The sequence below is a fragment of the Spermophilus citellus genome (genome assembly GCF_964194105.1).
Source record: "Spermophilus citellus genome assembly, chromosome: 7".
Taxonomy (NCBI): Eukaryota; Metazoa; Chordata; class Mammalia; order Rodentia; family Sciuridae; genus Spermophilus; species Spermophilus citellus.
Genome location: NC_138188.1, coordinates 54,969,824 through 54,996,806, shown reverse-complemented (window position 1 = coordinate 54,996,806; position 26,983 = coordinate 54,969,824). Strand labels below are relative to the sequence as shown.

The 26,983-nt window shown below is 40.2% G+C and overlaps 1 protein-coding gene across 5 annotated transcripts in view; it reads left to right on the top strand.

Annotated features, from left to right (window-relative positions):
* The first annotated feature begins 828 nt into the window (after positions 1-828).
* RNF13 (ring finger protein 13) overlaps positions 829-26,983 on the top strand; it is a 121,317-nt gene continuing 95,162 nt past the window's right edge. The window contains exons 1-2 of one of the 5 annotated variants that reach the window (XM_081301570.1): positions 864-992; positions 1,396-1,573. Coding sequence is in view for 2 of the 5 variants with exons in the window: in XM_081301572.1 (XP_081157698.1) it covers positions 837-992 (156 nt within the window). In the remaining 3 variants the exon portion in view is untranslated. Of the gene's footprint in view, positions 993-1,395; positions 1,574-26,983 lie in introns of all 5 variants that reach the window. The other 4 variants (XM_081301572.1, XM_081301568.1, XM_081301569.1 and 1 more) reach the window with 4 other exon arrangements.

Sequence of the window (26,983 nt, the reverse complement as noted above, 5' to 3'; positions counted from 1 at the left end):
GTCTTTATTTTGCAATTTTAGAGAACAGCTGGGCTTTCCCGATTCCAGAGTCCTACCTTCGCAGGCATCCTGAAGCGGTCAGCTGCACCCAGTGGTATGCACTGACCTCCACCCTTGTCTCCTTTTAAAACCCCCGTGCTGAGGGTCTGCGGAGCCTGCTGAAGGCGCCTGAGTACTCCGAGGCCAAGCGGATGCAGCACCCACGCACTAACAGTGCAGCCCGGACCCGCCGAGGCTCACTCAAAAGCAGCCGGCCGGGCCTTCCGGCTCAGCAAGAGGCCGCCAGGTTCGGAACGGCGGACCCAGCGGTAGCCGGGTCGCAGGGCTCGACGGCGCGCGTCTACCAGATGCCGAGGTCACGCGGCTCGGGTCCAGGCCGCCGGCCAGCGCTAGGACTGGCGGGTCGCCCCTACCAGCAGGCCCTGGGTCTCGCCCGTCCGCCCCCGGCCCGGGCGCGGTGCAGGGACGCGACCTCGCCCTGGCCTCCCGGGCCGCAGGGAAGGCGGGTCGGCGCCAGATCAGGTCCGCCTCGCGGTCCGTCAGCGGGAGCGCCCAGGCCCGCCCACCGCGGCCGGTCCCCTGCAGGTCAGCACCCCGCGGTCAGGAGCGGCTTCTGCAGCTGCACTCGGGTTGCCCAGAAGGCCACCGCACCCTGCTCTCCCCTGCCTTCCCTTTCAGGGACCGCGATCACGCGGCGGAGAACGAGACTCGCGAACTGGGCATCCTCCCAGCGCGGCCGGGACTAGCAGCGCGAGTCGGCGGCGCGAGGGTGGGGAGGAGCCTCAACAGGCAGCGCTACTGCCCAATGGCGGCTCCACGTCCCCGGGCGCGGGCCAATGGGGCACGCGGGGCGGGACTTCCGCCTCGCCGGGCGATGCCGTGCCCGCGCCGCCGCGGGGCTGAGGGGCCGGGCGGCGTTCAGTTATGAAGTCTGGGTAGGACTTCTCCCTCAGCGACGCGGCTCGCGAGCTGTCCCGCGGCCCGACTTCCAGGTAAGACCGTGAAGCTCGGGGCGCCGCGCGGCGCTGTCCCCAGGGCCTGGCGGGTCGCGCCCTGCGCGGGCTCGGCGGCGGCGGCTGGGTCTGCGCCGCCGCTCGCGGCCGGCTGCGGAGGCACCGGCTCTCCGCAGCGGAGCAGCCGCGCCACGCCCTCGGAGCCGCACCCCGCCGGCGTGCGAAGCGTCGGCGTCCGCCGGGGTTTTCAGGTGGCCTTTCGGGGCGGCAGAGCCTGGCCGGTGCTCGGAAGCGTCTCTGGTCCAGCACTTTGCCGCAAAGTCCTTGGCAAATCTCCGGACTTTAGTTACGAGGCCTCTTTCGTCTTTGGAAAAAAAATTAAAAAAGAAAAAAGGCAGTCACTTCCTTCTTTTCTCACTCACCCCCCTGTTCCTTCTTTAAGTGCCCAGCCTGCGGGCCGGACATGACCCCGTTGGAGCCAGGCTGCACGGCCGCCAGGACGCTGCTGAGTTGACCAGCTCAGGCGAGAGCTCTGCCCCCAACGGGCAGCCGGACGAGGTGTAGCAGAGGCAGTCGTGCAACTTTGGGAGCAGACGCGACATTTTCTCTGGCTGCTTTTGGTAGATTCCTCTATTTTGTCCTCATCTAGCAGTGGTACATTTCCAAAACTATGGTGTCATCCTCAGTTTCAGCACCGTGGGCAGCTGCTAAAATCCTACGGTTGCCCCAAACCTGCCTGGCTGTCCCTTTCGTCAGTGATGTAGCAGGAACAGTGAAGCTAATGCATTCCATTTCAACAGTGCTGTGTTGTTCTACAAGAGGAACATCCGCATTTTTTTTTTTTTTTTTTGATTCAGTGCAAATGAGTAAGGTGGTGTGCCTCCAAAGAGAAGCAGGTCGATTCAAAATTTAAGGAAGGGCTTTCAGGGTCTTATCTGTTTTAAGAACAGGTTTTAATGGGCTGAGGAGATAGCGCCTTTTCAAAGTAATGTAACTGGATTTTGATAGCTTAAGCAGAAGTTAAGTGTGCAGCGCTGAATTCTGGTCAGTAGGGATTTATTAATGGATTTTGGAGTCAACTTAGTGCATTAATGTGGGCACTAAAAAAAAAAAAAAGAAAAACTGCCAACTGCCAGAGGACATTTTAGGGAGTAAGAGTTAATATTAGTTAATGAAGCTTTTGTTTCAGACTTTTTAAAAAACGCTTGTGTCAAGATGAAGGTGTAAATATAAGGCATATTATCATATTATGGCAAAACAAATATTTCATAATAAAGGATTTACAATTTGTGAGTCAGGCAGGGTACAGCTCTACCACTTACTAATTCTGTGACATCAATAAACAAGGAAAGAGTTGCGAGGATTAAATGAAATAAAATGTGTCTGTTGCATAGTTACACCTCTAAGTTTTTTTTTTTTTTTTGGATAGAAGTACATTTATTTCTCTATGTAAGGAACAACAACTGTCCTGTGTGTGTGTGTGTGTGTGTGTATAATATTTAAATATATTTTAAACCATTTTCTCTGAAGTTAGCTAGTTTGGTGTCTTGTCTCCATGTATAATGTAAATCAGGTGGGTAAAACTTTGGCTTGGGAAATTTAATTCTGAAAGCTTCAAGTCAGGTTCTTATTTGTCCTTGTTATTTCTCTCAGCATTTTAGTGGGGCCTGAATTGATGCTAACATTCAGCTCTCTTCCCTTGATGTTTTCTACTCTATATTCCAGAGTAACATATCAGTTTTTCAGACACAGATTTTAGTAAAGTGAGGGTAGAACTTAAGACTGAAGGGAGAGGTTTAAATCTCAGTTGAGTTGGATAGCAAGGCATTTTATGTTTTGTGGTTCCTGCCATAAATTTTTATAAAATGAAGTGGCTTAGTCAAATATTTAGTATGGTTACTTCATGTTGGTGTACCTAAAAATGGTTGGCTTTTAAATAAAAGGTGTGATTTTGGGCACTTAAAGATCTCTGAATTAATAATTTTTAGCAGAAGACAAAATGAGTTTGAATAAGAACAGTGTTTTGCACTCTTTGACATGTTACTGCCATATGGCATTGCATATGGTAGTTTCACATGACATAGAAAGGGGAAGAAAGTTGGTAAGCATTGTTAGTTTCTCAGAAGAGGAAACAGAATTAGTAGAAAAGTGAATTCCTTTTAAAAAAGCATGGTGGTGAATCATGGGTGAAAAATCATATATTGTGCAGATATTTATTGAGCATATGTAAGTTTTTACATTTCATTGATTTGCGAACAATGAGAGCATAAGACTGATATTGTCAAAGTTTATATGTCAGCATATAAGTAACAACAGAATAATAAGATTGTTTGCTTTTGGCCAAGTACATTTCTTAGTACTTTGTGTTATTCAGCATAATTCTCACAGTCTTCACTGTGGTCGATATTAGGATTATCTCTTTTTTATATGGGGAAACTAAGGCATCTCAGATACATAACTTGCTGAGCTCATATAAGTAGTTGGTGGAAGAGCTGGAAGTTGAACTTAGGTATCCTGACTATCTAAAGCCTGCCCCTCTCATATTTCATTTAAAAAATACAGGATGCTTTTGGGCTGCTATAGGTTTTTAACTTAGATGACTTTGGGTAAACCCATTTTCCGTAACTCCTGGTCCAGTGTCTGGGAAGTGGGAGAGTTTGTAAAGCAGTAGACAGTCTGCCTTCAGTAAATGAGATGCCTCAGCCTTTCCTTTTGTTGAGGATGTGGCCATTTGAAAGATGGCTGGTGATTGGAAGAGGATGGGAGAAGAATTGTAGTTCCACACTAGGACACTGCCCCAGCAGAGCTGTGGAGGTTGGAAGGGAGAGTCCATGATTGTGTGTTTAGGGACCTGGGTGGTCAAGAGAGGGATGCAGATCCTGGAGTTCCTCAAGTGTCAGACTGAAGATTTTGTATGTGATTTTTTTAAAATATTTAATTTGTAGGTAGGAATTCCATGGAGTCTAGTTACAGCAGTGTAGGCAAAATGTGATGATTGTAATGAAGAGCAGAAGATTCAAAAACACTTGACAGTGACCTTAGGAACTGACACAAGTATGGGCCTCAGACAAACTTTTGGAAAAATAGTACTGCTGATAACAGAAATAAGGCTGTCGTGATGAAGAACAGGTTTTGGTGGAAGGGCATTTGGGAGGAGAGAAAATGACAGGGAATGTTGTTTTGGAGCTGAGGAGTTGTTCAGACATTTGGAAAGGGAAGGTGAAAACTAGAAGCTCTGATTGTTCATTGAAGGGAAGAAACCCTGTGCTGACCCTGGGAGGCAATGCCCTGGTGCAGCCATTCCCTTGGGGTCACTGGTGTGCCTGGATTTCCTCAGAGCTGCAGTTCCTCACTTAGTGAGGTCACACATTGTTTCCCCTGTACCATATTTTGTTTTGTGTCCTGGGGGAATACGAGGGGAGGTATTGGGGAAGGAGAAACTGTAAAACTGTAAAGCTCCCACTTATTGTTTCACAAGAGAAACAGTAAATTGGAAGCTAGTGATTCTCACACCAAGAAATTTTTTATTTTTTTATGTTGCGGAGCTGAGGATGGAGCCCAGGGCCTTGAGCTGGCTGAGTGCTCTACCACTGAGCTATACCCCCAGCCCCCACACTAAAAACTTGGAAAGGTACTGTGATTTTTGTATACTGCCAGGCATTTATAAATCTATGTTGAATGTTCTCGTTTTAACATGTCCAGATTTACTTTTGGGAAGAAGAAAGATTCTGTGAATAGACCCTTGTGCCAGTCATTCTATAAAACGATGATGATGATGACCAATTTTGAAAGTTGTTTTGAAAACTAGATTAATAAATGAAAAATGCCTGTGACATGGTAGAGAGTAATTGAGATGTTACTGTTATCATCACTATTTTCTTTTTGGTACCAGGGATTGAACCCAGGGGTGCTTAACTACTGAGCCACATCCCCAGCCCTTTTTATTTTGAGACAGGGTCTCGCTAAGTTGCTGAGGGCCTTGCTGATTTCCTAAGGCTGTCCTGGAACTTGGATCCTCCTGCCTCAGCCTCTGAGTCTCTGGAATTACAGGTGTGCCCCACTGCACCCCTATCATCTTTATATTAAGAAAGGGGAAAAACAGAATCCTAGGGCCTGTTCTAAGAAAGAAAGCAAAACATCTGGAGGGCCTTTTATACTTGAAAACAGACTCAGGACCAGCTAGTATAAGGGCCTGTATGCTTCTTTTCTTGACAGATTTTCTGGGGTTTGGTGAAGTTGGATAGGGCGAGATGTTAAATTAAGCAGTAAATTCTATGCATCTCTGAATTATTTTTAGCTTTCTGTCATGTTAGGCCTTAATAGCTGGCAAATGAAAAGTTATGGTTTTGAGCACAAGGGGACAAGGAAAGGTTTCTGTGTTGTGTGACACCACAGTTGGAAGCAGTTCTTGGATCTTAATATTTGAGTTTTTCTATAGCATTCTTTCATCCAGCAAATATTTATTAAGTACTTCCATGTCAAGCACTGTTCTAGGCACTTAGAGTATATCAGTGAACTGAGGAGACAAAAATTGTTGCCCTAGTGATATTTATCTTCTAGTGGGAGGAATACAGTGCATCTTCATAGTTAGATTTGTCTTGTATTGTGTATTTATAAATCAAACTTTTCAAGCAGATGATGAGTATGATACCAGATTGAAACTACTCTTGTAGAGCACTGTGAAGGAAGGGCCATATCTTCCTCACTCATACTCGTCTCCCCTTGCCCTTCTTCCCAGTGGAAGGGCTGATTTTGTATACTGCCAGGCATAAATACATTGAATTGTTCTGCTGTCTCCTGGTTTATTTTTGTTATCTCCTCTTTGTCCCCCTGAACTGATGAATAGCAAAGCCTTTGAATTTAGAGAGCCTTTAGTGCTCAGAAGATGTAGGTACACATTATAGGTTTCTAACAGGGGAGGTGGCTATGCTCAGGCAGGGGCTGGGTCTGGAAGGAGCCTCTAACTGCAGCAGTTCTCACCAGCCTGCATACTCACTGGGTTGAGGGGTTGGGGCAGAGAGAAGGTGCTATGGATTGCTTTACTTGCTTGTCTTTGAGCTTGGAATGGAAATAAAGTTATAATAGCATAGCCAGAAGCATCAACAGTAGGGGATCTGGGTGTTAACCATCTTGCCCACTAATAAACTGGGTGACTTTGCACAAATAACTTCACCTCTCAGTTCATTTCCTCATCTGTAAATGAGGTGATTGGAATTTTCCAGTTTTTAAAAAAATCTGCTTTTAAGATTTCTTATGAAATGCATGTTGTATTAATGTTTCGCTTTACTAATAGGGATAAAATAGAGCCAGTTACGGCCTTCTGCTGAGTAAGGGTAAAGCTAAATTTATACTTTTAGTTAATGAACTAGTTGTTTAAAAGGTGCCCACAAAACTTGTTATGTTTGATTCTATTTGTTTATAAGACTGTAGTTTTTAGATTACAGCCTACTATATATATATATGTAGTGTGTGTGTGTGCACATCTATCTATATATGTGTATCTATCCATCTATGTATACATGTATATGTGTGTATATATGTGTGTGTATGTGTGTGTGTGTGTGTATGTGTGTGTATATATATATATATATATATATATATATATATATATATATATATATAGATAGATATAGATAGATATAAATAGACATATAATTTCCTCTTTACTAGGTAGAGGAAAAAACAAGCCATAGTATTTTAGACCTTAATAGTGGATCTTATTAGTTATGATCATGGTTTCATCTTTACTTAGTACAGTAGTCACTTGCCTCTGGTTACTGTGCTATGTGCTAGGTAGACAGAATCAAAATGTGTAGTCTCTAACTTCATGGAGCTTAAGGAACAGTGGGAGTGATGAACGGTTTAAATTAGTTTTGTTACCTAGTGGTGGCAAAGAGAAGGCACAGAAGGAGAAGTTGGGAGAAGAGAGAGTCCTTGGGGTTTGGGGGAGAATGGACTGGAGGAGTGTATGGCCAGGGGCAGACAGGATCCAGTTTATTGTGAGCTCCTGAGCTATTCTGAAAGCTGTTTAGTCTCTTGAGGAGTTTTATTCAGGGAGTAATGAGATCAGGCATTTATCTATCACTTAGGTGATCTGTGAAGAAATTTATGTTATTGCTGGTTCTTTCAACAAGGTTGACTCTCTTGAGCAAATTAATCTTTTTTTTAAATATTAATTTTGGTTAGATACAATACCTTTATTTTGTTTGTTTATTTATTTTTATGTGGTGTTGAGGATCGAATCCAGGGCCTCGTGCATGCTAGGTAAGCGCTCTACCACTGAGCCACAACCCCAGCCCCCAAATCAATCTTTTAACTAAAGACTGAGGAACATTGTTATTTTGTGGCTTTAGGGTATCAATATTCATGAAACATTCAGACATTAAAACATGTAAGTGTTCTAGTTACATTAGTGTAAACTAAAAAGACAACTGAACTTTTATGGTATTTTGCTTGTTGATATAAGAGAACTTCTGCTCAGATATGAGAATTTGGTTTTGAGTCATTTCTAAGGAGTTAGAGTTTTGTTGAAGACTGTTTGATTTTGTTCAGTTTCTAATGGTGAAGATGCCCAGTTAAACTTTGTAGAGGGGTTGAAATAATCCCACTGAGGGACTGGTTCATGAGTATTTCCGAATGAGGCCATGAGACACAGCATAGGGACTGAACTTCTTTGCTTAGATATAAAACACTTCAGTAAATGTTGAAGAATATTCTAATTACTCTTCTTGTGATTTACATGTTTGACTTCCAAAAGGAAGAACTTTGTAATTTATACTTTTGTCCAACATGATTATGAATGTGGATTTTTTTTTTTGTGTGTGTGTGTGTGTGGATTTTTTTTGAATTGAAATTCACGTAACATAAATTTACCATTTTAAAGCACCACTTCTGTGTACTTTCAACACATTTTTATCACTCCAAAATGAGCCTGTCACCAGTTAGGCAGTTACTCTTCTTTCTCTGATGCCTTAGCCAGAGCCACCCATCTGCTTTGTGTTTCTGTGAGTTTCCTTTTCCTGGGCAGTTCATTTAAATGGATGCCTATGATGCATGGTGTATATATATATACACTATGGCTTGTTTTTTCCTCTATCTAGTAAAGAGGAAATTATATGTCTATCTATCTATATCTATCTATCTATTTATCTATCTATCTATCTATATACACACACATGGGTACCATGGGTTAAACTTGGGCACTTGGCCACTGAGCCACATTCCCAGCCCTATTTTGTATTTTATTTAGAGATAGGGTCTCACTGAGTTGCTTAGCACCTTGTTTTTGCTGAGGCCGGCTTTGAACTCTCAATCCTCCTATCTCAGCCTCCCGAGCTGCTGGGATTATAGGTGTGTGCCACCACACTGGCTGATACATGATTTTTAATGCCTAGTTTCTTTTACTCACCAGCTTGTCTCAGGGTCACCCATGTCTCAGCTCACGTGGGTCCTCCCTGGCATGTCTCAGGGTCATAACTCGCTCAGTTCTTTCCATCACCCAAGCACTATTCCATTGTGTTTGGGTACCACAGTCTGTTTTCCCTTCTGTTGGGATGGACACCGGGGGTTGTTTCATCTCTGGCTGTTGTGAATGGTGTGGCTGTGAGCCTCTGTGTACAAGGATTTGTTTCAGTACCTCTTTTCACTTCTGTTGGGTCTCCACCAAGAGTAGGTTCGCTGGGTTTTTAGTAGTGTTGCTCAAGGTTTTGAGAACCTGCCACACTGCCTTTCATGGTGGCTAGACCCCTTTATATTCTCACTGGCAGTTTCTGAGGGTTCCAGTTTCTCCACATCTTTGCCAACACTTGTTACTTTCTGTTTTTTTAAAGGTTATTATTAGTGGCATTCTTGAAGAGGCCTCTCTGTGGTTTTGATTTTCATTTCCCTGAGGACTAACCATGTTGTCTGTCTTTTCAAGGACTTGTTGGCCTTTTGTGCATTTTCTTTGGAGAAAAGTCTATTCAAGTTCTTTGCCTCTTGTTAACATTGTATGGCTTGTCCTTTTTGAGTTATAATTGTTTTATATACTTTGGATACTAGAACAGATGTGTGATGTAAGGTTTTCATTTCATTTTGTAAATTGCCTTTTTGCTGTCTTAGTAATGGCTCTTGGTGCATAAAAGTTTTAAATTTAATTTTTTTTAAAGTTGTTGATAGACCTTTATTTTCTTTATTTATATGCGGTACTGAGAACCGAACCCAGTGCCTCACACATGCCAGGCAAGTGCACTAGTGGCTGAGCCCCAGCCCCAGCCCAGAAGTTTTAAATTTTGATGAAGTCTATTCTGTTTGTTTGTTTCTTTCTTTTTTGCTTGTGGTTTTGGAGTTATATCTAAGAATCCTTTCCTAAATCCAAGGTCATGAAGATTTACCCTTGTGTTTTATTCCAAGAGTGTTCTTTTGTCTGTAGGTTTGGTCCCTGATCCATTTTATGCTGATTTTTGCATGTGGTGTGAGTTAGGGCAGTGTCTTCATTTCTTGCATGTGAATATCCAGTTATCCTGGTGCCACTATTGAAGAGACTTTCACTGGTCTTGTCACCTTTATTGAAAATCAGGTGTCCGTAGATAATCTGAGTTTATTTCTAGACCCTCAGTTCTAAATAGTCTAAACAGTCCTATTCTACTTTGAATATTGAAGCTTTGCAGTAATGAAATTTTGAAATTCAGAAACATGAGTCCTCTGGCGGTGTTCTTTATTTTAAATATTGTTTGTGTTTATTTACAGTCCTTTGTATTTCCATATGAATTTGAGGATTGACCTTTGTCTTTCTGCAGTAAAGATCATTGGAATTTTGATAGGCAATATATTGAATTGGTAGATAGTTTTGGGCACTACTGCTATCTTAACAATACTAAGTTTTTCATGTTTTTGTGTATTGTAGTTTTCTGTGTACAAGTCTTTTTGTTAACTTTATTCCTGTGTTTATTCTTTTGAATGCTGTTACACGAGGAATTTTTATTAGTTTAATGTTTGAATTGTTTGTCAGTGATGTATAAGGGCACAGGTGATTTTGTGTATAATATTAATTGCTTGTAGTGGTCTTCTACTTTTTTTTACTATGCAAACAAGGTCACGTAGGTATTGAGACAATGAAAAGTGGATCACTAGGTTGTTTGAAGTATATAGTGTGAAGAGTTGTGGGACATCCTTTCAGAACAAGGCTGGAGGTGGATTCTAGACCAGGGCTGGAGGTGGATTCTAGACCAGGGCTGGAGGTGGATTCTAGACCAGGGCTGGAGGTGGATTCTAGACCAGGGCTGGAGGTGGATTCTAGACCAGGGCTGGAGGTGGATTCTAGACCAGGACTGGAGGTGATCCTAGACCAGGGCTGGAGGTGGTCCTAGAACAGGGCTGGAGATGGATCCTAGACAGGGCTGGAGAGGGTCCTAGAACAGGGATGGAGGGGATCCTAGACCAGGGCTGGATTTGGTCCTAGAATAGGGCTGGAGATTATCCTAGACCCGGGTTGGAGGGGATCCTAGAACAGGGCTGGAGATTATCCTAGACAGGGCTGGAAGTGGATCCTGGACTAAGGCTGGAGGTAGTCCTAGAACAGGGCTGGAGGTGGATCCTAGACCAGGGCTGGAGGTAGTCCCAGAACAGGGCTGGGTGGTGGTGGTGGTGGTGGTGATCCTAGAACAGGGCTGGAGGGAATCCTAGACCAGAGCTGGAGGGGATCCTAGACCAGAGCTGGAGGGAATCCTAGAACAGGGCTGGAGGTGGTCCTAGACCAGGGCTGGAAGGGGGTCATCGAACGGCTGGAAGCAATCCTAGATGAAGGCTTGAGGTGATTCTAGGACAGGGCTGGAGGTGATTGATTCTAGATCTTGCACTGTTTCATTTTTGGCATCTTGTTCCATATGCTTGGCCATTATAAAAGAAGAGGGACCTGCCGTTTTCTTAAACTTGGAGGAAGTGTTAGCACGTACTTCATTTAAAAACTTCTTACTTTTTGTGATTTAATTCTGATGTTGTGGCGAAAGCCTTAGGGATAAACCATTTTTATCACAGTCTGGTTCAGAGATCCATGAATAAAAAAGATAAAATTGGAATGGAAGCTGATTTGAACATATAAATGAACATTAATATACATTAATTTACTGTTTTTAGTTTTCCTTGAAATAAGTTTTCAGCTGTTTAACCCTAAAATATCATTATTGATAGACAAGCAAACAATTTCAACCTCATAAATAAGAAATGCAGATTTATAAATATTTTAAAAAATTAAAAAAAAAGGGGCTGGGGTTGTGGCTCAGTGGTAGAGCGCTCGCCTCGTACTTGTGAGACTCTGGGTTCGATCTTCAGCACCACATAAGAATAAATAAGTGAAATAAAGGTATTGTTTCCAACTACAACTAAAAAAATATTTAAAAAAATGCAGATTTATATTATACTTGGATGACCTGGGAAGGATGGGATCTCATGATATAGGTCGTTTTTGGAATCCTGTTTCCACTGTAAGTATGTAAGTAAAAGGTAAGTATTGTAAGGCAGGTTATTTAAGAGTAAGAGCAAATACTAGTTGAGCTTAACATGTCAGATACTGTTGAAGTCCTAGATGTTTCTGATGTAGGTCTTAGTTTCCCATCTTTATGGAAGGACAGTGGAACCTACTTCATAAAATTGTGAGGAGTAAAAGAAATAGTGTATATTAAAGTACTTGGCCAAAAATGTAGTAGACAGTCAGTAAATATTAGCTATCTTTATTTATAATTTTACTAACAATAACAGGAATGAGAAAAGGATAATGGGATGAGCAGCACATTTATCTGGAAGTCTAAATGGGAATATTCCTTCTGGAAAGCAATTGGACAAGATCAAAGTCCTCACATTACTTTGTAGCAATCTCACCTCTTGGAATCTCTCCTAAGAAGATAATTAGAAATGTGAAAAGAGATTCATATTTTTAAAAAAAATATTTATTTTTTTTAGGTGTAGATGGATACAACACAATGCCTTTTTTTTATGTGGTGCTGAGGATCGAACCCAGGTCCCGCCCATGCTAGGTGAGCGCTCTACCACTGAGCCACAATCCCAGCCCAAGAGATTCATATTTATCCTAGAACTTTTTGGAACTGTATTAGTTGGAGTCAATTTAATATTGCTTAATAAGGGACTAGTTTGACACAATCATGATTCAGCCATGTAATGCAATGTGAAGTAGCTCTTAACACATTGTTTGTGAAGAATTTTAATAATGAGAAAATGTTTGACATAACTTGAAGCAAAATAGTGTGTAAATCATGATATAGTGAGATACAGATGGTGTCAATATGCAAAAACAAATGCTGCTGTGGTTAGGCTGGGCAAGTGGAGCTTCGGTGAATGATGTGAGTGACAGAGAGAAAGGGTCAGACTTCAGGAAATCGCCAGCCCATTAAGGCACCTGCACAGGGTCACATGTCCAGTGTGTTGGTGAACTGACCGTTATGGGTTAGCTGGATGGTACCTGGGAAGGGGAGCTGAAAGTGAGGTAGGGCTGAGCTGCAGCATGCAAGGATGAACATGTGTGGGCTGTCCATGAATGTAAAATAATGAGTAATCAGTGTTTGCCTCTTCCTTTCCAGTTCTCCTTAGTCTTAGCAATTAAATTTAAAAGCTAAATTCAGTTTGTCAGATTCTGAGAGAAACCACAGTGCATTTTGTATCTGCTACATTTTCATTCACCTGTAGTACTGATATTTAGGCAAGGCTTGAGTATGTTATTTTAAACTTCTGAAAACATTGTATAATTAATGTTTTTAAAAAGATAACTACAAAGTTGCAGAAAAGCAAAAGCAGTACAAAACAGTATAAAGACCCACCCTTCACTTCTGTCTCCTGGAGTTACTAAATTGTTGCCTTTTGCTCTATAAACCCAAGTACTTTATTGGAAGGTTCCTACAAACAAAAGAGTTTTTTCCTTGGGTGATTTTCAGGTCTGGGGCAGGATATGTACAAGATGGGACTGGAAAATCTTGTGACAGAAAACAAAGTGTTCAAGAGTGATGGGAATATAGAAGGCAGCTTGAATGCACCTCTGCAGGCCAATTTGGAGACCACTGGGCATCAGAATAACAATTCCTAGAGTAGGTGATAACCCATTGACTAAAACAGTAGTCCTTGATTTCATATGATATAAATAAATAGAAATTTTTATGAGAAAGGGGACAATGACTATGGTAGACAGAATAGTGATTCTTTCCAAAGATGCCTATCACATAATACCTGAAACTTGTGAATAGTTACCTCCTATGGCAGAGAGAACTTCGCAAAGATGATTAAGTTAGTACCTTGAGGGGAGGGGTGATTATCCTGCATTACCAGTGGTCCTAGTATAATCACAGGGGTCCTTAAAAATGGAAGAGGGAGGCAGAAGAGGATTTGGGAAAATGTGATGTGGGAAGGAATCAGTGTGTCATTGTTAGCTTCGAAATGCAGGAAAGGGCTGTGGACTTTGGACAGCTTCTAGAAAATAGCAGGTTAACAATCAATTGTTGTGTGATTTAAGATATTTTTATTTTAAAAACTGCATGGATAATAGCCTAGACTAGAACAGAACTTTGTGTGATTTAAGACTAAATGACCCTACCAGGAGACCACAGTTGCTGTTTCAGATGCTACTCCTTGATGACACCCTAATGGCCGTGGACTCACCTTCCCTTCTTCCCTGTTGTTAGGCCAGAGGCTGCCTGCTCACCTAACTGTAGGAATGACAGTTGAGCCAGTTATTCATTGCTTTTCTGCTCCAAACTCACCCTTCATTACCTGCGCTTTGATGATAGACTTTAAACATTTCTTCTTCACAAAGAACATGAAGCTCAACTTTATCAGATGCCACAGGAGGAAGGTGGGTCTGGCTTTTTCTTGCTCCTTCTACCTGGTCTTTTGGCAGATGGAGTCTTTGGTGGTGCTGTGTCTTAGTCATGTGCTCAGAATGCACAGGCCCTCAACAACCTCACAGCTCAGTCCTGGTGGCCGCTTTGCCATAGCCCTTTGGATGTGAACCCTTTGGATTCCGAGCCTCATGACTGCAGCGCCTCAACTACCTCTGGGTGCACACCCCAGCCTGGCTTACCTATAGCCAGGAACACTGCATGTTCCAGGCCTGCTCCCACAACAGTTCCCTGACCACTTCTGTATGCCTCGCCTCTAGCTTCAGCTTGCCTGCACCCCGCAGTGTTGTTCTGCAGTCCTGGCAACCTTGGACCAGCTCCCATCCAGCCCACTAAGGGATAGTCTCTTTTATCTAGTGTGCTGAAACACACTTGCTCCAGGACTATTTCCAGCCTCAGGGAGGACCTCTCTTCCAGGTGTGCCCTGTTTGGTATTGCCCTCAATCATAGTTTAATAATTCTTTTTCTTAAAAAAATTAGGAACAGCTATATTGATTGTGATAGACACCCAATAAGCTTTGCATATTTGCAGTATATACCTTGATGATCTCTGACATTTACATAGCTATGAAACCATTATAGTTATTAAGCTGATGACATGACCATCACTCCCAGAGGTTTCCACATGCCCTTCTGGAATCCCTCTCTCCTGCCCCCTCTACTTTTCTTCTTATCTTTACGTTTCACTATCCTGTCACAGTTTAATAATTATTGATATTAATGATCCCTTTAGTGTGCTTATGGTTTGTCTCATGATCAAACTCTTTGTGGCACAGAATTGATATCTGGAGAGGTCCCAGGAGAGAGATGTAAAACCTGAGATTCTGGTATTGATTTGGTTGCTCCTTGTGGCCTCAGCAGAGTGCTCCTTGTTGTGGGGAATGTCACAGTTACTTCAGCTGTCACCTCTCGTTGGTGTAGTTCCACCAGATGCACATGCCTTGACCCCAGGTAGCTGCCTGTGTGGCCTTTATGGTCATAAGGGTAACCATGGGGCCTGCAGTGTGGGGTGAAGGTATTTTGATGTAGCTGAATGCTTACAGAGAGAAAGCCTCGGCTTAGATTTGTTTATTCTTTCCCCAAGATCTGTCCCCTTTTCATTCTTTTTTGATTGTGTATTGCTCTTCAGAAGAAATAATTTCATCTTTTCTAAATTGTGAATAGACTTGGGAGTTAAGAGCTTTGTTACGTGTTCATTTTAGTAAATGGTTTTCTATATTGTGTAAAAGCAGTGCATATTTATAAATTTGAATAGGTGCAATGGAGTTAAGATTTCTGTGTATTTTATTTTGTCTTTTGTTTAGTGTATGTTATGTAAAATGAAATTTTAGAAAGTTTTTTTTTTTTTTTTTTTTTTTTTAGCTAGACTGTGGAACCAACTTAGATGCCCTTCAGTAGATGAATGGATTAAAAAATGTGGCATTTATACACAATGGAGTATTCAGCACTAAAAAATGACAAAATCATGGAATTTGCAGGGAAATGGATGGCATTAGAGCAGATTATGCTAAGTGAAGCTAGCCAATCCCTAAAAAACAAATGCCAAATGTCTTTTTTGATATAAGGAGAGCAAATAAAAACAGAGCAGGGAGGAAGAGCATGAGAAAAAGATTAACATTAAACAGAGTACCCATTCATGAAGATTTTTGGTTTGATCAGGATATTGATACTCAAACTTAGAGAAGGCTATCAAATAAAATCTGTTATTAAGAAAATAATAAGAAATGAGCCCAAATCATCTTTTAAAAATATATGTATGGGCTGGGGTATGGCTCAGCTGTATAGCACTTGCCTAGCATGTGTGAGGCACTGGGTTCAATCTTCAGCACTACATGAAAACAAATAAATAAAATAAAGGTGTTGTATCCATCTGTAACTAAAAAATTTTTTTAAAATGTTAACAGATCTTTTAAAAGTATTGTATCAAAAGTGTTAATCAATTTTTAATAATATATTTTATAGAATGCCTATCATGCAAATGAAAAGCCTTAACTAGGAGCCCTGAGAAAAATAGTTTTATAATGTTGGCCTTACATTCTTCTGATTACAAATTGTTCGAACTATTGCTGCTACAGTGGCTGCAATTGATGGTAATGCTACAACAATAATACTTCTAAGCTTAAAAAAAAAAGAAAGTTTTTTTTTTTAATTCTGAAGCACACAGATAAGTATAAAGAAGATAATAAAAAGCATAGAGTTCCCCATGCAGAGTTTACATAGAATCCCACCATTCAGAGTTTACATGTATTAACAGATTATTTTGTTTTACAGTAGGTTTTTTTTTTTTTTTTTTTTTGAGTTGATATCTTACTGTGTTGGTGTCCAGGCTGGCCTCCAACTCCTGGACTCAAATGGTCCTCCTGCCTTAGCGTCCTTAGTAGCTGGGACTACATGCATATATCACTGTACGTATCTTTAATGGCAACAGTTTTTGATTTCTTTGGCCATAATGGGACCAACCCAGAGCCTTGTACGAGCTAGACAAATGCTCTGTCTCTGAGCTCTATCCCTAATCCTGTATAAAACATTTTTAATGTTACAGTCTTAAATTTTATTTTAGCTTAGTTAACATATGGCTACATTCAGAGGTTATGTAGAAGCTGATACATCAAGAGAGGCTGAGTATAAATTCATCCTACAAACATTAAGCGCATAACACATGCTTGCCACTGTTTGTATACACATAAAATAAAGATTTGTCTCTCTGAGGAATATATACTTTTGTGGTAAAGGGGACATTAAATAATAAAATAATAAGAAAATGATAGAAAGTGGTAAGTATTATGAAAGGTTATAAAAGCAGAGGAGGTTCTGTGAGAGTGAGGCGTGGCAGGCATGTGGACGGACTGCACTTGGTGCCAGGGGAGAGTGGAGTACACACAGAAGGAGGTCAGGACAGAGCTGTGTGCTGGTGTGTGAAGACATGGTGGTTGTAATCAGAGGTGATGGTGCCCTATGCCCTCCATTAACACAGGGCAGATTTTACACTTACACACCCAGACTGTCTGTGGGTCATCGCATGCTCAGCTTTTCGTATATAAATTAAAGAAAAAGGAGTGGGAATGGAGATGGGAAGCAAGGGAAGAGGTTAATTTGTTCCGTATGACTGTGGTATTTGTGCAGAGAACTTTGAGTCCCTGGAAGAGGGAAGGAGGGAATAACAGTACAGGTTACTTTCTTCCTATATTGTTTCTTTTTTATTTTAAAGCTTTTTTTTCCCAATGATTAGAAGGAAAAACACTCATGTTATAAGAGTGGCTGGCACAGAATTAAGTGTTCTATCAGTATTGGCTGCAATGGTGTGGGTGACATTCGTGTGAGGCATCATAAAAATAAAAATAAAGGGGCAGGGGTTTTGACTTTAATGATCCCTTTAGTGTGCTTACGGCTCAGTGGTAGAGTGCTCACCTAACATGCTTGAGGCACAGGGTTCAATCCTCAGCACCATATAAAAACAAAATAAACGTATTGTGTCCATCTATATCTAAAAAATAAATAAATAAAAATAAAGTGTTCTGCTTTAGGAGATTGATGATTTCAAGTACACGGGGCATGAATTCTGATGACCAAGACAACCAGAATTTTTACCGTGTTTCCCTAAATGGTGCTTAGGATATTGGTGAAAGTAGTTTCATTGTTAATTGTCTCTTTCTTGTTTGCATGTGGCTTATTGCCGGGGTTGGCAGCCTTTGGCTCTGGTGACAGCAGGGGAATTAGAGAGGATCATGAAGTGTTTTTTTGTTAGCATTCCTATTTCTTTTTTTCCTTTCTGCTCAGATTTGACCCTCTACCACTGTGCATTGGCTGGCAAGAGGTTTAAGCACAATGGTGTGATCGAGCCACTTGCCTGTCTGTGGTGGTGAAGAGTGTTTTCCAGATTTGACTTAATCATAAGGATCACTAGGTGACACTTCACAAAATCAGATTATAGACTTTCTGTCTAAATCTCCCAGGGAATGGCTGGGAATATTTTCATCTCAGGCCTCTGGTAGTGTGTGATTCACTGGAGTGAAATATATTTTCCAAACTTCCTTGGTGATTAGAATTACCTGGAGTACATGTTGGCAATATGAAGAAGAAATGGTCAAGTCCCATCTCATATGCCTAGGTGAGAAGAAGCGGTAACTCCGGGGTGGCTGGCTGTCTGGTTTTTAGTATTTGATACACTTAGTGTGTGTGATGTCCAGCAGTTTTTCAGACTATTGTTGTGCAGTGAGAAAAATAAAGCAAAAAAACCCCATTTTGAGTGTCAAGTTGGAGCATACTTATTTTTTCTTTTTAAAAATGGCTAGATATCAAGATGAAGAGTGTGCCTAAGATGTGTGTGTGGTTTGAAGAACAGCAGCAAGGCCAGCGGACACCTCGCCACAGTCCAGGGGAGATACAGAGTCCTGCCTGCGTCTCCAGCACCTCTTCTCACCACACTCCTTGCTGACCCTTCTGGCTGCTGCTTGATTTCTAGGATTGCTTCCTTCCTTCCATGTTTTTACCTCTTAATTGCAAATAATTTGTTTTGACTTTTAAAGAACTTTGAGTAGGATCTGAATGTTAACGTCTTTGTTGCTGGCTTCTTTGCTCAGCTTTATTTTTGTGAAATTAATCCGTGTTGGTGATGTAGCTCTTACTCATTTTCATTGCTGTAGAGAAGTCCATTACATGCATGTGCCACAGTTTGTTAATGCCACTGTCATGGATGATGCTTAGTAATATAGTGATTTTTAATATTAAAAAGATAAATTTTGCTTGTGCCTGCGTAAGGACAAAGGTGCATTTTTGGGAAAAACAGGACGTGAGTGTCTAACAGCAGTAAAAATACCTCTGATTCTATTATGATTGGTGTTTTGGTATAGTAAAGTATTGTTTCCATGGGGGAAAAGGCAATTTGAGTACACATTATTCTTGGGAACAGTTAGTATTAAAGACCCTGAGGTTAGAAAGGTGTTTTGAGGAAACTTATTTCTTAATCTTTAAAAGTTAAAATTTTGTTCTTCTTGCTGACTTATTAAAAAAATCAAATTGTAAAAACAGTCATCACAGAAAGTTTTTGTTTGGTTGATGGGAATCGTAAAAACTTAGCTGAAGCTTGGTTTAGTTTGGATGATTTCATGTTAGAGGAAGTAAGTGGACAACCTTTTGTTTTCTTGCAAAAAAAATTGGCATTTATTATTTTCTTAAAAAGGTTAAACCTTGTGGCTGGGCGCAGTAGTGCACACCTGTAATCCCAGCAGCTGTGGGTGGGGGCTGAGGCAGGAGGATAGCAAGTTCAAAGCCAGCCTCAGCAATTTAGTGAGGCACTAAACAACTCAGTGAGACACTGTCTCTAAATAAAACACAAAATAGGGCTAAGATGTGGCTTGGTGGTCAAGTGCCCCTGAGTTTAATCCCCAGTACCAAAAAAAAAAAAAAAAAAGTTAAACCTAGTTTTATTTTGTTTTCTAATTTAATATTTTTACTCATGAAAATCTGAACCATTCTCCTTAAAAGCTTCATTATTATGGGAATTAAACTATAGTATATGTTAGTAGTTCTAGTTGTCAGACTCCTGGAAATCACAGAGCTTTATAAGGGATGCTATGAAGTTATTGATATGTTCAGGTTTTGTGTGAATTAAAAACATTATTCTGGAGAAAATTTTGTGGTACATAATATTTTGTCAACATTTGGATTTTTCACAAAAGTAGTTAACTGTTCACTTTTTAAATTTTGGCAATGCTTAGTACAATATACATTCTTTTGTTTCTTATTTGTCTGAGAGAGACAAGTAGAATCCATTATCATTAACATTTTTTGTAAATTAAGAAAAGATTGCAGTTATTCAGTAGTGGGATGTTTTGACCCAGTTTTTGCAGCTTGTGCTGCTCAGGCACATAGCTTGAGAGCCAGTGGGCTGCCGGCCTGGTGGGAGGCTTTCTCATGGACTGGGTGGCTGTTCCATGAGTGTTCACTGGCCCTAAGGCAGTCGAAATCAGACTGTTGCATCACCAGGGCTAAATGTTATTTATGAAAGGATTTTCTGAAAGGAATGTTCATCCTAACTAAACACTTATAAATGGATCTCCCATTCTTAAAATGAAGTTTTAAAATGTAATTGTATATAGATGAATCTTGTACTATCCCTCCAGATTTAAAAGTGAAGTTAGGATTTATTGTGAGGCTTGGTAAATTTTTACTAAAGCAGTTTTGAAGTTTTACAGTTACCAGTCCAGAATTATATGAGTAACCATCATTTGTGCTCCAAAGCTATGCAGATAATCTCATGTGCCAGGCAGGAAGCCCAGGTTCTCAAAAATGAAGCTAAGAGTTGGTTTCTGGTGAAAGGATCAACAAAATTAACAAACCTTTAGCTGCATTGATTGAGAAAAAAAGAGATAAGACTGTTACAAGACAATTACAACACATTTAGTTTTGCAAATCTTACTGGGCTTATTTGTACAAAATTTTTTTTTATTGGTTGTTCACAACATTACAAAGCTCTTGACATATCATATTTCATACATTAGATTGAAGTGAGTTATGAACTCCCAATTTTACCCCAAATGCAGATTGCAGAATCACGTCGGTTACACATCCACAATTTTACATAATGCGCTATTAGTAATTGTTGTATTCTGCTACCTTTCTTATCCCCTACTATCCCCCCTCCCCTTCTCTCCCATCTTCTCTCTCTACCCCATTTACTGTAATTCATTTCTCTCCTTGATTATTTTCCCATTCCCCTCACAACCTCTTATATGTAATTTTGTATAGCAATGAGGGTCTCCCTTCATTTCCATGCAATTTCCCTTTTCTCTCCCTTTCCCTCCCATCTCTTGTCTCTGTTTAATGTTAATCTTTTCTTCCTGCTCTTCCTCCCTGCTCTGTTCATAGTTGCTCTCATTATATCAAAGAAGACATTTGGTATTTGTTTTTTAGGGATTGGCTAGCTTCACTAAGCATAATCTGCTCTAGTGCCATCCATTTCCCTGCAAATTCTATGATTTTGTCATTTTTTATTGCTGCATAGTACTCCATTGTGTATAGATGCCACATTTTTTTTATCCATTCATCTATTGAAGGGCATCTGGGTTGGTTCCACAGTCTAGCTATTGTGAATTGTGCTGCTATGAACATCCATGTGGCAGATTCCCTGTAGCATGCTCTTTTAAGGTCTTCAGGGAATAGTCCGAGAAGGGCAATAGCAGGGTCAAATGGTGGTTCCATTCCCAGCTTTCCCAGGAATCTCCATACTGCTTTCCAAATTGGCCGCACCAATTTGCAGTCCCACCAGCAGTGTACAAGTGTACCCTTTTCTCCACATCCTCGCCAGCACTTGTTGTTGTTTGACTTCATAGTGGCTGCCAATCTTACTGGAGTGAGATGGTATCTTAGGGTGGTTTTGATTTGCATTTCTCTGACTGCTAGAGATGGTGAGCATTTTTTCATGTACTTGTTGATTGATTGTATATGCTCCTCTGAGAAGTGTCTGTTCAGGTCCTTGGCCCATTTGTTGATTGGGTTATTTGTTATCTTATTGTCTAATTTTTTGAGTTCTTTGTATACTCTGGATATTAGGGCTCTATCTGAAGTGTGAGGAGTAAAAATTTGTTCCCAGGATGTTGGCTCCCTATTTACCTCTCTTATTGTTTCTCTTGCTGAGAAAAAACTTTTTAGTTTAAGTAAGTCCCATTTGTTGATTCTTGTTATTAACTCTTGTGGTATGGGTGTCCTATTAAGGAATTTGGAGCCCGACCCCACAATATGTAGATCGGAGCCAACTTTTTCTTCTATCAGACGCAGAGTCTCTGATTTGATATCAAGCTCCTTGATCCATTTTGAGTTAACTTTTGTGCATGGCGAGAGAAAGGGATTCAGTTTCATTTTGTTGCATATGGATTTCCAGTTTTCCCAACACCATTTGTTGAAGATGCTATCCTTCCTCCATTGCATGCTTTTAGCCCCTTTATCAAATATAAGATAGTTGTAACTTAGTGGATTAGTCTCTGTGTCCTCTATTCTATACCATTTGTCCACCCGCCTGTTTTGGTACCAGTACCATGCTGTTTTTGTCACTATTGCTCTGTAATATAGTTTGAAATCTGGTATCGCTATACCGCCTGATTCACACTTCCTGTTTAGAATTGCTTTTGCTATTCTGGGTCTTTTATGTTTCCATATGAATTTCATGATTGCTTTATCTATTTCTACAAGAAATGCTGTTGGGATTTTGATTGGCATTGCATTAAACCTATAGAGAACTTTTGGTAATGTCGCCATTTTGATGATGTTAGTTCTGCCTATTCATGAACAGGGTATATTTTTCCATCTTCTAAGATCTTCTTCTACTTCTCTCTTTAGGGTTCTGTAGTTTTCATTGTATAAATCTTTCACGTCTTTTGTTAGGTTGATTCCCAAGTATTTTATTGTTTTTGAGGATATTGTGAATGGAGTGTTTTTCCTCATTTCCGTTTCAGAAGTTTTGTCGCTGATATACAGAAATGCCTTTGATTTATGCGTGTTGATTTTATATCCTGCCACTTTGCTGAATTCATTTATTAGTTCTAGTAGTTTCTTTGTAGACCCTTTTGGGTCTTCTAGGTATAGGATCATGTCATCTGCAAATAGTGATAATTTAAGTTCTTCTTTTCCTATTTTTATGCCTTTAATTTCTTTCGTCTGTCTAATTGCTCTGGCCAGTGTTTCGAGAACTATATTGAATAGAAGTGGTGATAGAGGGCATCCCTGTCTTGTGCCAGATTTTAGAGGGAATGCCTTTAACTTTTGTCCATTCAGAATGATGCTATCCTGAGGCTTAGCATAGATAGCTTTTACAATGTCAAGGTAAGTTCCTGTTATCCCTAGTTTTTCTAATGTTTTGAACATAAAGGGATGCTGTCCTTTGTCGAATGCTTTCTCTGCGTCTATCGAGATGATCATATGGTTCTTATCTTTAAGTCTATTGATGTGGTGAATAACATTTATTGATTTCCGTATATTGAACCATCCTTGCATCCCAGGGATGAATCCTACTTGATCATGGTCCACAATTTTTTTGATATGTTTTTGTATTCGATTCGCCAGAATTTTATTGAGGATTTTTGCATCTAGGTTCATTAGAGATATTGGTCTGTAGTTTTCTTTCTTTGAGGTGTCTTTGTCTGGTGTCGGAATCAGGGTGATGTTGGCCTCATAGAATGAATTTGGAAGAGCTCCCTCTTTTTCTATTTCCTGAAATAACTTGAAAAGTATTGGTATTAATTCTTCTTTAAAGGTTTTGTAAAACTCCGCTGTATACCCATCCGGTCCTGGGCTTTTCTTGGTTGGTAGTCTTTTGATGGCTTCTTCAATTTCATCCATTGATATTGGTCTGTTCAAATTGTGTGTATCCTCCTGACTCAGTCTGGGCAAATCATATGACTTAAGAAATTTATCGATGTCTTCACTATCTTCTATTTTATTGGAATATAGGTTTTCAAAATAATTTCTAATTGTCTTCTGTATTTCTGTAGCATCTGTTGTGATATTGCCTTTTTCATCCCATATGTTAGTAATTTGAGTTCTCTCTCTTCTTCTCTTCGTTAGCATGGCTAAAGGTCTGTCGATCTTATTTATTTTTTCAAAGAACCAACTTTTAGTTTTGTTAATTTTTTCAATACTTTCTTTTGTTTCAATTTCATTGATTTCCGCTCTGATTTTAATTATTTCTTGCCTTCTGCTACATTTGTTGTTGTTTTGCTCTTCCTTTTCTAGGGCTTTGAGATGAAGTGTGAGCTCATTTATTTGTGGGTTTTTTCTTTTTTTGAGGAATGACCACCAGGCGATGAATTTTCCTCTTAAAAGTGCTTTCATTGTGTCCCATAGATTCTGATATGTTGTGTCTGTATTTTCATTTATCTCTAAGAATTTTTTGATTTCCTCCTTTATGTCTTGTGTAACCCATTGATCATTCAGTAACATATTGTTCATTTTCCATGTGATGTAGGATTTTTCCTTCCTTCTTTTATTATTGATTTCCAGTTTCATTCCATTATGATCAGATAAAATGCAAGGTATTATCGCCACCCCTTTATATTTACTGAGGGTTGCCCTATGGCATAATATATGGTCTATTTTTGAGAAGGATCCATGTGCTGCTGAGAAAAAAGTATATCCATTTGATGATGGTTGATGTATTCTATATATGTCAGTTAAGTCTAGGTTATTGGTTGTGATATTGAGTTCTATAGTTTCTTTATTCAACTTTTGTTTGGAGGATCTGTCCAATGGTGAGAGAGGTGTGTTGAAGTCACCCATAATTATTGTGTTGTGGTCTATTTGATTCTTGAACTTGAGGAGAATTTGTTTTATGAATGTCGCAGCACCATTATTTGGTGCATAAATATTGATAATTGTTATGTCTTGTTGGTGAATGGTTCCTTTTAACAGTATATAATGTCCTTCCCAGACTGGGAAGGACAGCTCCTCCCAGACTGGCCGAGTCTCCAATCCTGAGTGCCTAGGGCCTCCTCTTGTGTCTAGTCACTTCCCACTTTTCCTCTAGCCAGGCCCCTCTCACGGGTGCCCTCACCACAATACTGGCTACACGCCAGGTCTGCTGCTCCCGGGAGCCCTGTTTTCATGAACGACTGGGCACACTCTTCCAGTTTGCCATTCCCTCAGACCCTAAGTTTGTAGAGCTTGGGGCTGAGAATCCTCAGCGAATTTTACTTGCCTTCCGGTAGCCACGCCCCCGGTAGCTGGTGCAAGATACCTCAGCTGTCAGCACTGGTGGGCGCGGTGCAAGAGACCTCAGCTGTCAGCCCTGGTGGGAGCGGTAGTGCCACACCGCGGGTCCCGCGCCACTTCTGATTCCCTGGGTCTGGCTATCGTGCTCACGGGAGAGCTGGGAGGGGCTCTTACGGGAGAGCTGGGAGGGGCCCTTAAGGTTTCCCCGATGTGGGGAGAGGGAAGGCTAGGGAATTACACACCTGTAGCCGCAGGTTTCAATGAAGTTATCTCCTCCGCCGCAGTCTCTGGGCTTATTTGTGATTGTAGAATGAGATAGCTGTTGACCCCAAATGGTTCAGTGTCCCTACACCCCCACATGAGCAGGTTGTTTACAGTGGAGAAAGAAAGTGACATACAGAAAACAGAAGTGAGGTACAGAAACAGGCCAGTTGGTTGTAGCTCGCATCTGCCTTATTTGAAGATGGTTTGAATAGTTGGCTGCTTGTGGTCGGCCAAGACTTGTTACAACAGTGGGTTACGGTCTGTTTGCATGTCAAGTTAAGTAACTTTGTACTATGAACAGAGAAATCTTAGACCAAACTTAAAATGTGTACAGAGAAAGCCTTAGGCTAAATTTAATACGACTTAACTAAAATCAGAAGTGAAAGAGGAGACATAATTACTGATTTTAAAGATTGAAAGAACAAGATGCACAGTTGTATGCCAAGAAACTGGATAATCTTAACGAAGTGGACAGAGTCATAGAAACATACAATCTGCTAAGACTGAGTCATGGAGAAATAGAAAATGTAAACAGACCTATAGTAAGGAGATTCAATCAGTAGTCAAAAACTTTTCAAGAAAGAAATGTTCAGGTTCATAGAGCTTCAGGCATGAATTTTACCAAATATTTTAATAGTACCAATCCTTTTCAAACTTTTCTAAAAATTGAAGAGGAGAGAATATTTTCTAACTCATTCCAGAGAGCACAAATTACCTGGATACCAAATCAGATGGATACTACAAACAAAAACAACAAGAAAAAAAAAAAAACTCCACACTTATTGATCTGTATCTTATGACTATTGATGCAGAAATCCTCAACAAAATACAAGCAGACTGAATTTAGTAGCACATTAAATGATGGTGCATCCTGACCAAGTACGACTTATTCCTGAAATGTCTAAGGGATGATTCAAAATGAGAAAAGTAATTAATGTAATATACCATATTAACAGAATGAATGGGGAAAACATGATCATTTCAATTGATGCAGAAAAACATTGACAAAATTTAACCCCTTTTCATGATTAAAAACAAAAACAAAACCACTCAGCAAACTGAAAGTAGAAGGAAACTACCCTAGCATAATAAAGGGTATATGTGAAAGTCCCACACGCAACATAATTGTTGGTGAAGGACTGAAAGCATGTCTTCCAGGATTAAGAACAAGGCAAGATGCCCACTTTTGCTGCTTCTGTTTGTCATTGTACTGAAATCATATGCAGAGCAAGTAGGTAAGAAATAAAGACATCCACATTGGAAAGAAGAAGTAAAATTAGCTTTCTAATTAGTAAAATTAGCAGATGATATGATCTTATATGTTGAAAACCCTTAAGATTCCACAAAAGAAAAAAACTGTTAGAACAAAGAAAATAACTTAGTGAAGTTGCAGAATACAAGCAACATACAAAAATCACCTGCCTTCTTACACAGTAACAATGAAGAATTCAAGAAAGAAATTAAGAAAACAACTCCATTTCCAATAATAACAAAAAAGAATGTAATACTTAGTGATGAATTCAACAAAAGAGGGACAAGACCCTTACAATGAAAATAAAAAAAATCTTTTCAGAAAGAAATTAAAATAGACAAATAAATGGGTAGACATCCCATGTTCATGGATTGGTAGACAGTAAAGTTAAGATTTCAGTACTACCCGAAGCATTGATGTAATTTATGGATTCATTGCAGCAATTCCTATCAAAATCCCTATGATTTTTTAAAAAGAAATAGAAAAATCTAACTTAATTTTCATGCTGAATCCCAAGAATTCCCAAATAGGCAAGACAATATTGAAAAGAACAGAGGTGGTCTTCTCATAATTCCTGTTTTAAAAACTTACTGCAAAGATATATAGTAATTAAAATATTGTGAGACTGACATAAAGACAGACACTGTAGACCAATGGAATGGAAAAGTGATCACAGAAGATAAGTCCTACATATATGGTTAAATGATTTTTGGCAAGGGTGCCAAGACCAGTCATTGGGTGGAGTTTTATACAGCCCTTTTGATGAGTGGCATTGGGAAGTCAGGATATCCACATGCAAAGAGAATAACATTGGACCTCTACCTTCTTACACCATATACGAAATTAATTCATATTAGACAAAGGTGCCAAAAATGTACACTGGAGAAAAGATAGCCACTTCAACAAATGATGCTGGAAAAAGTGGAAATTCTCAT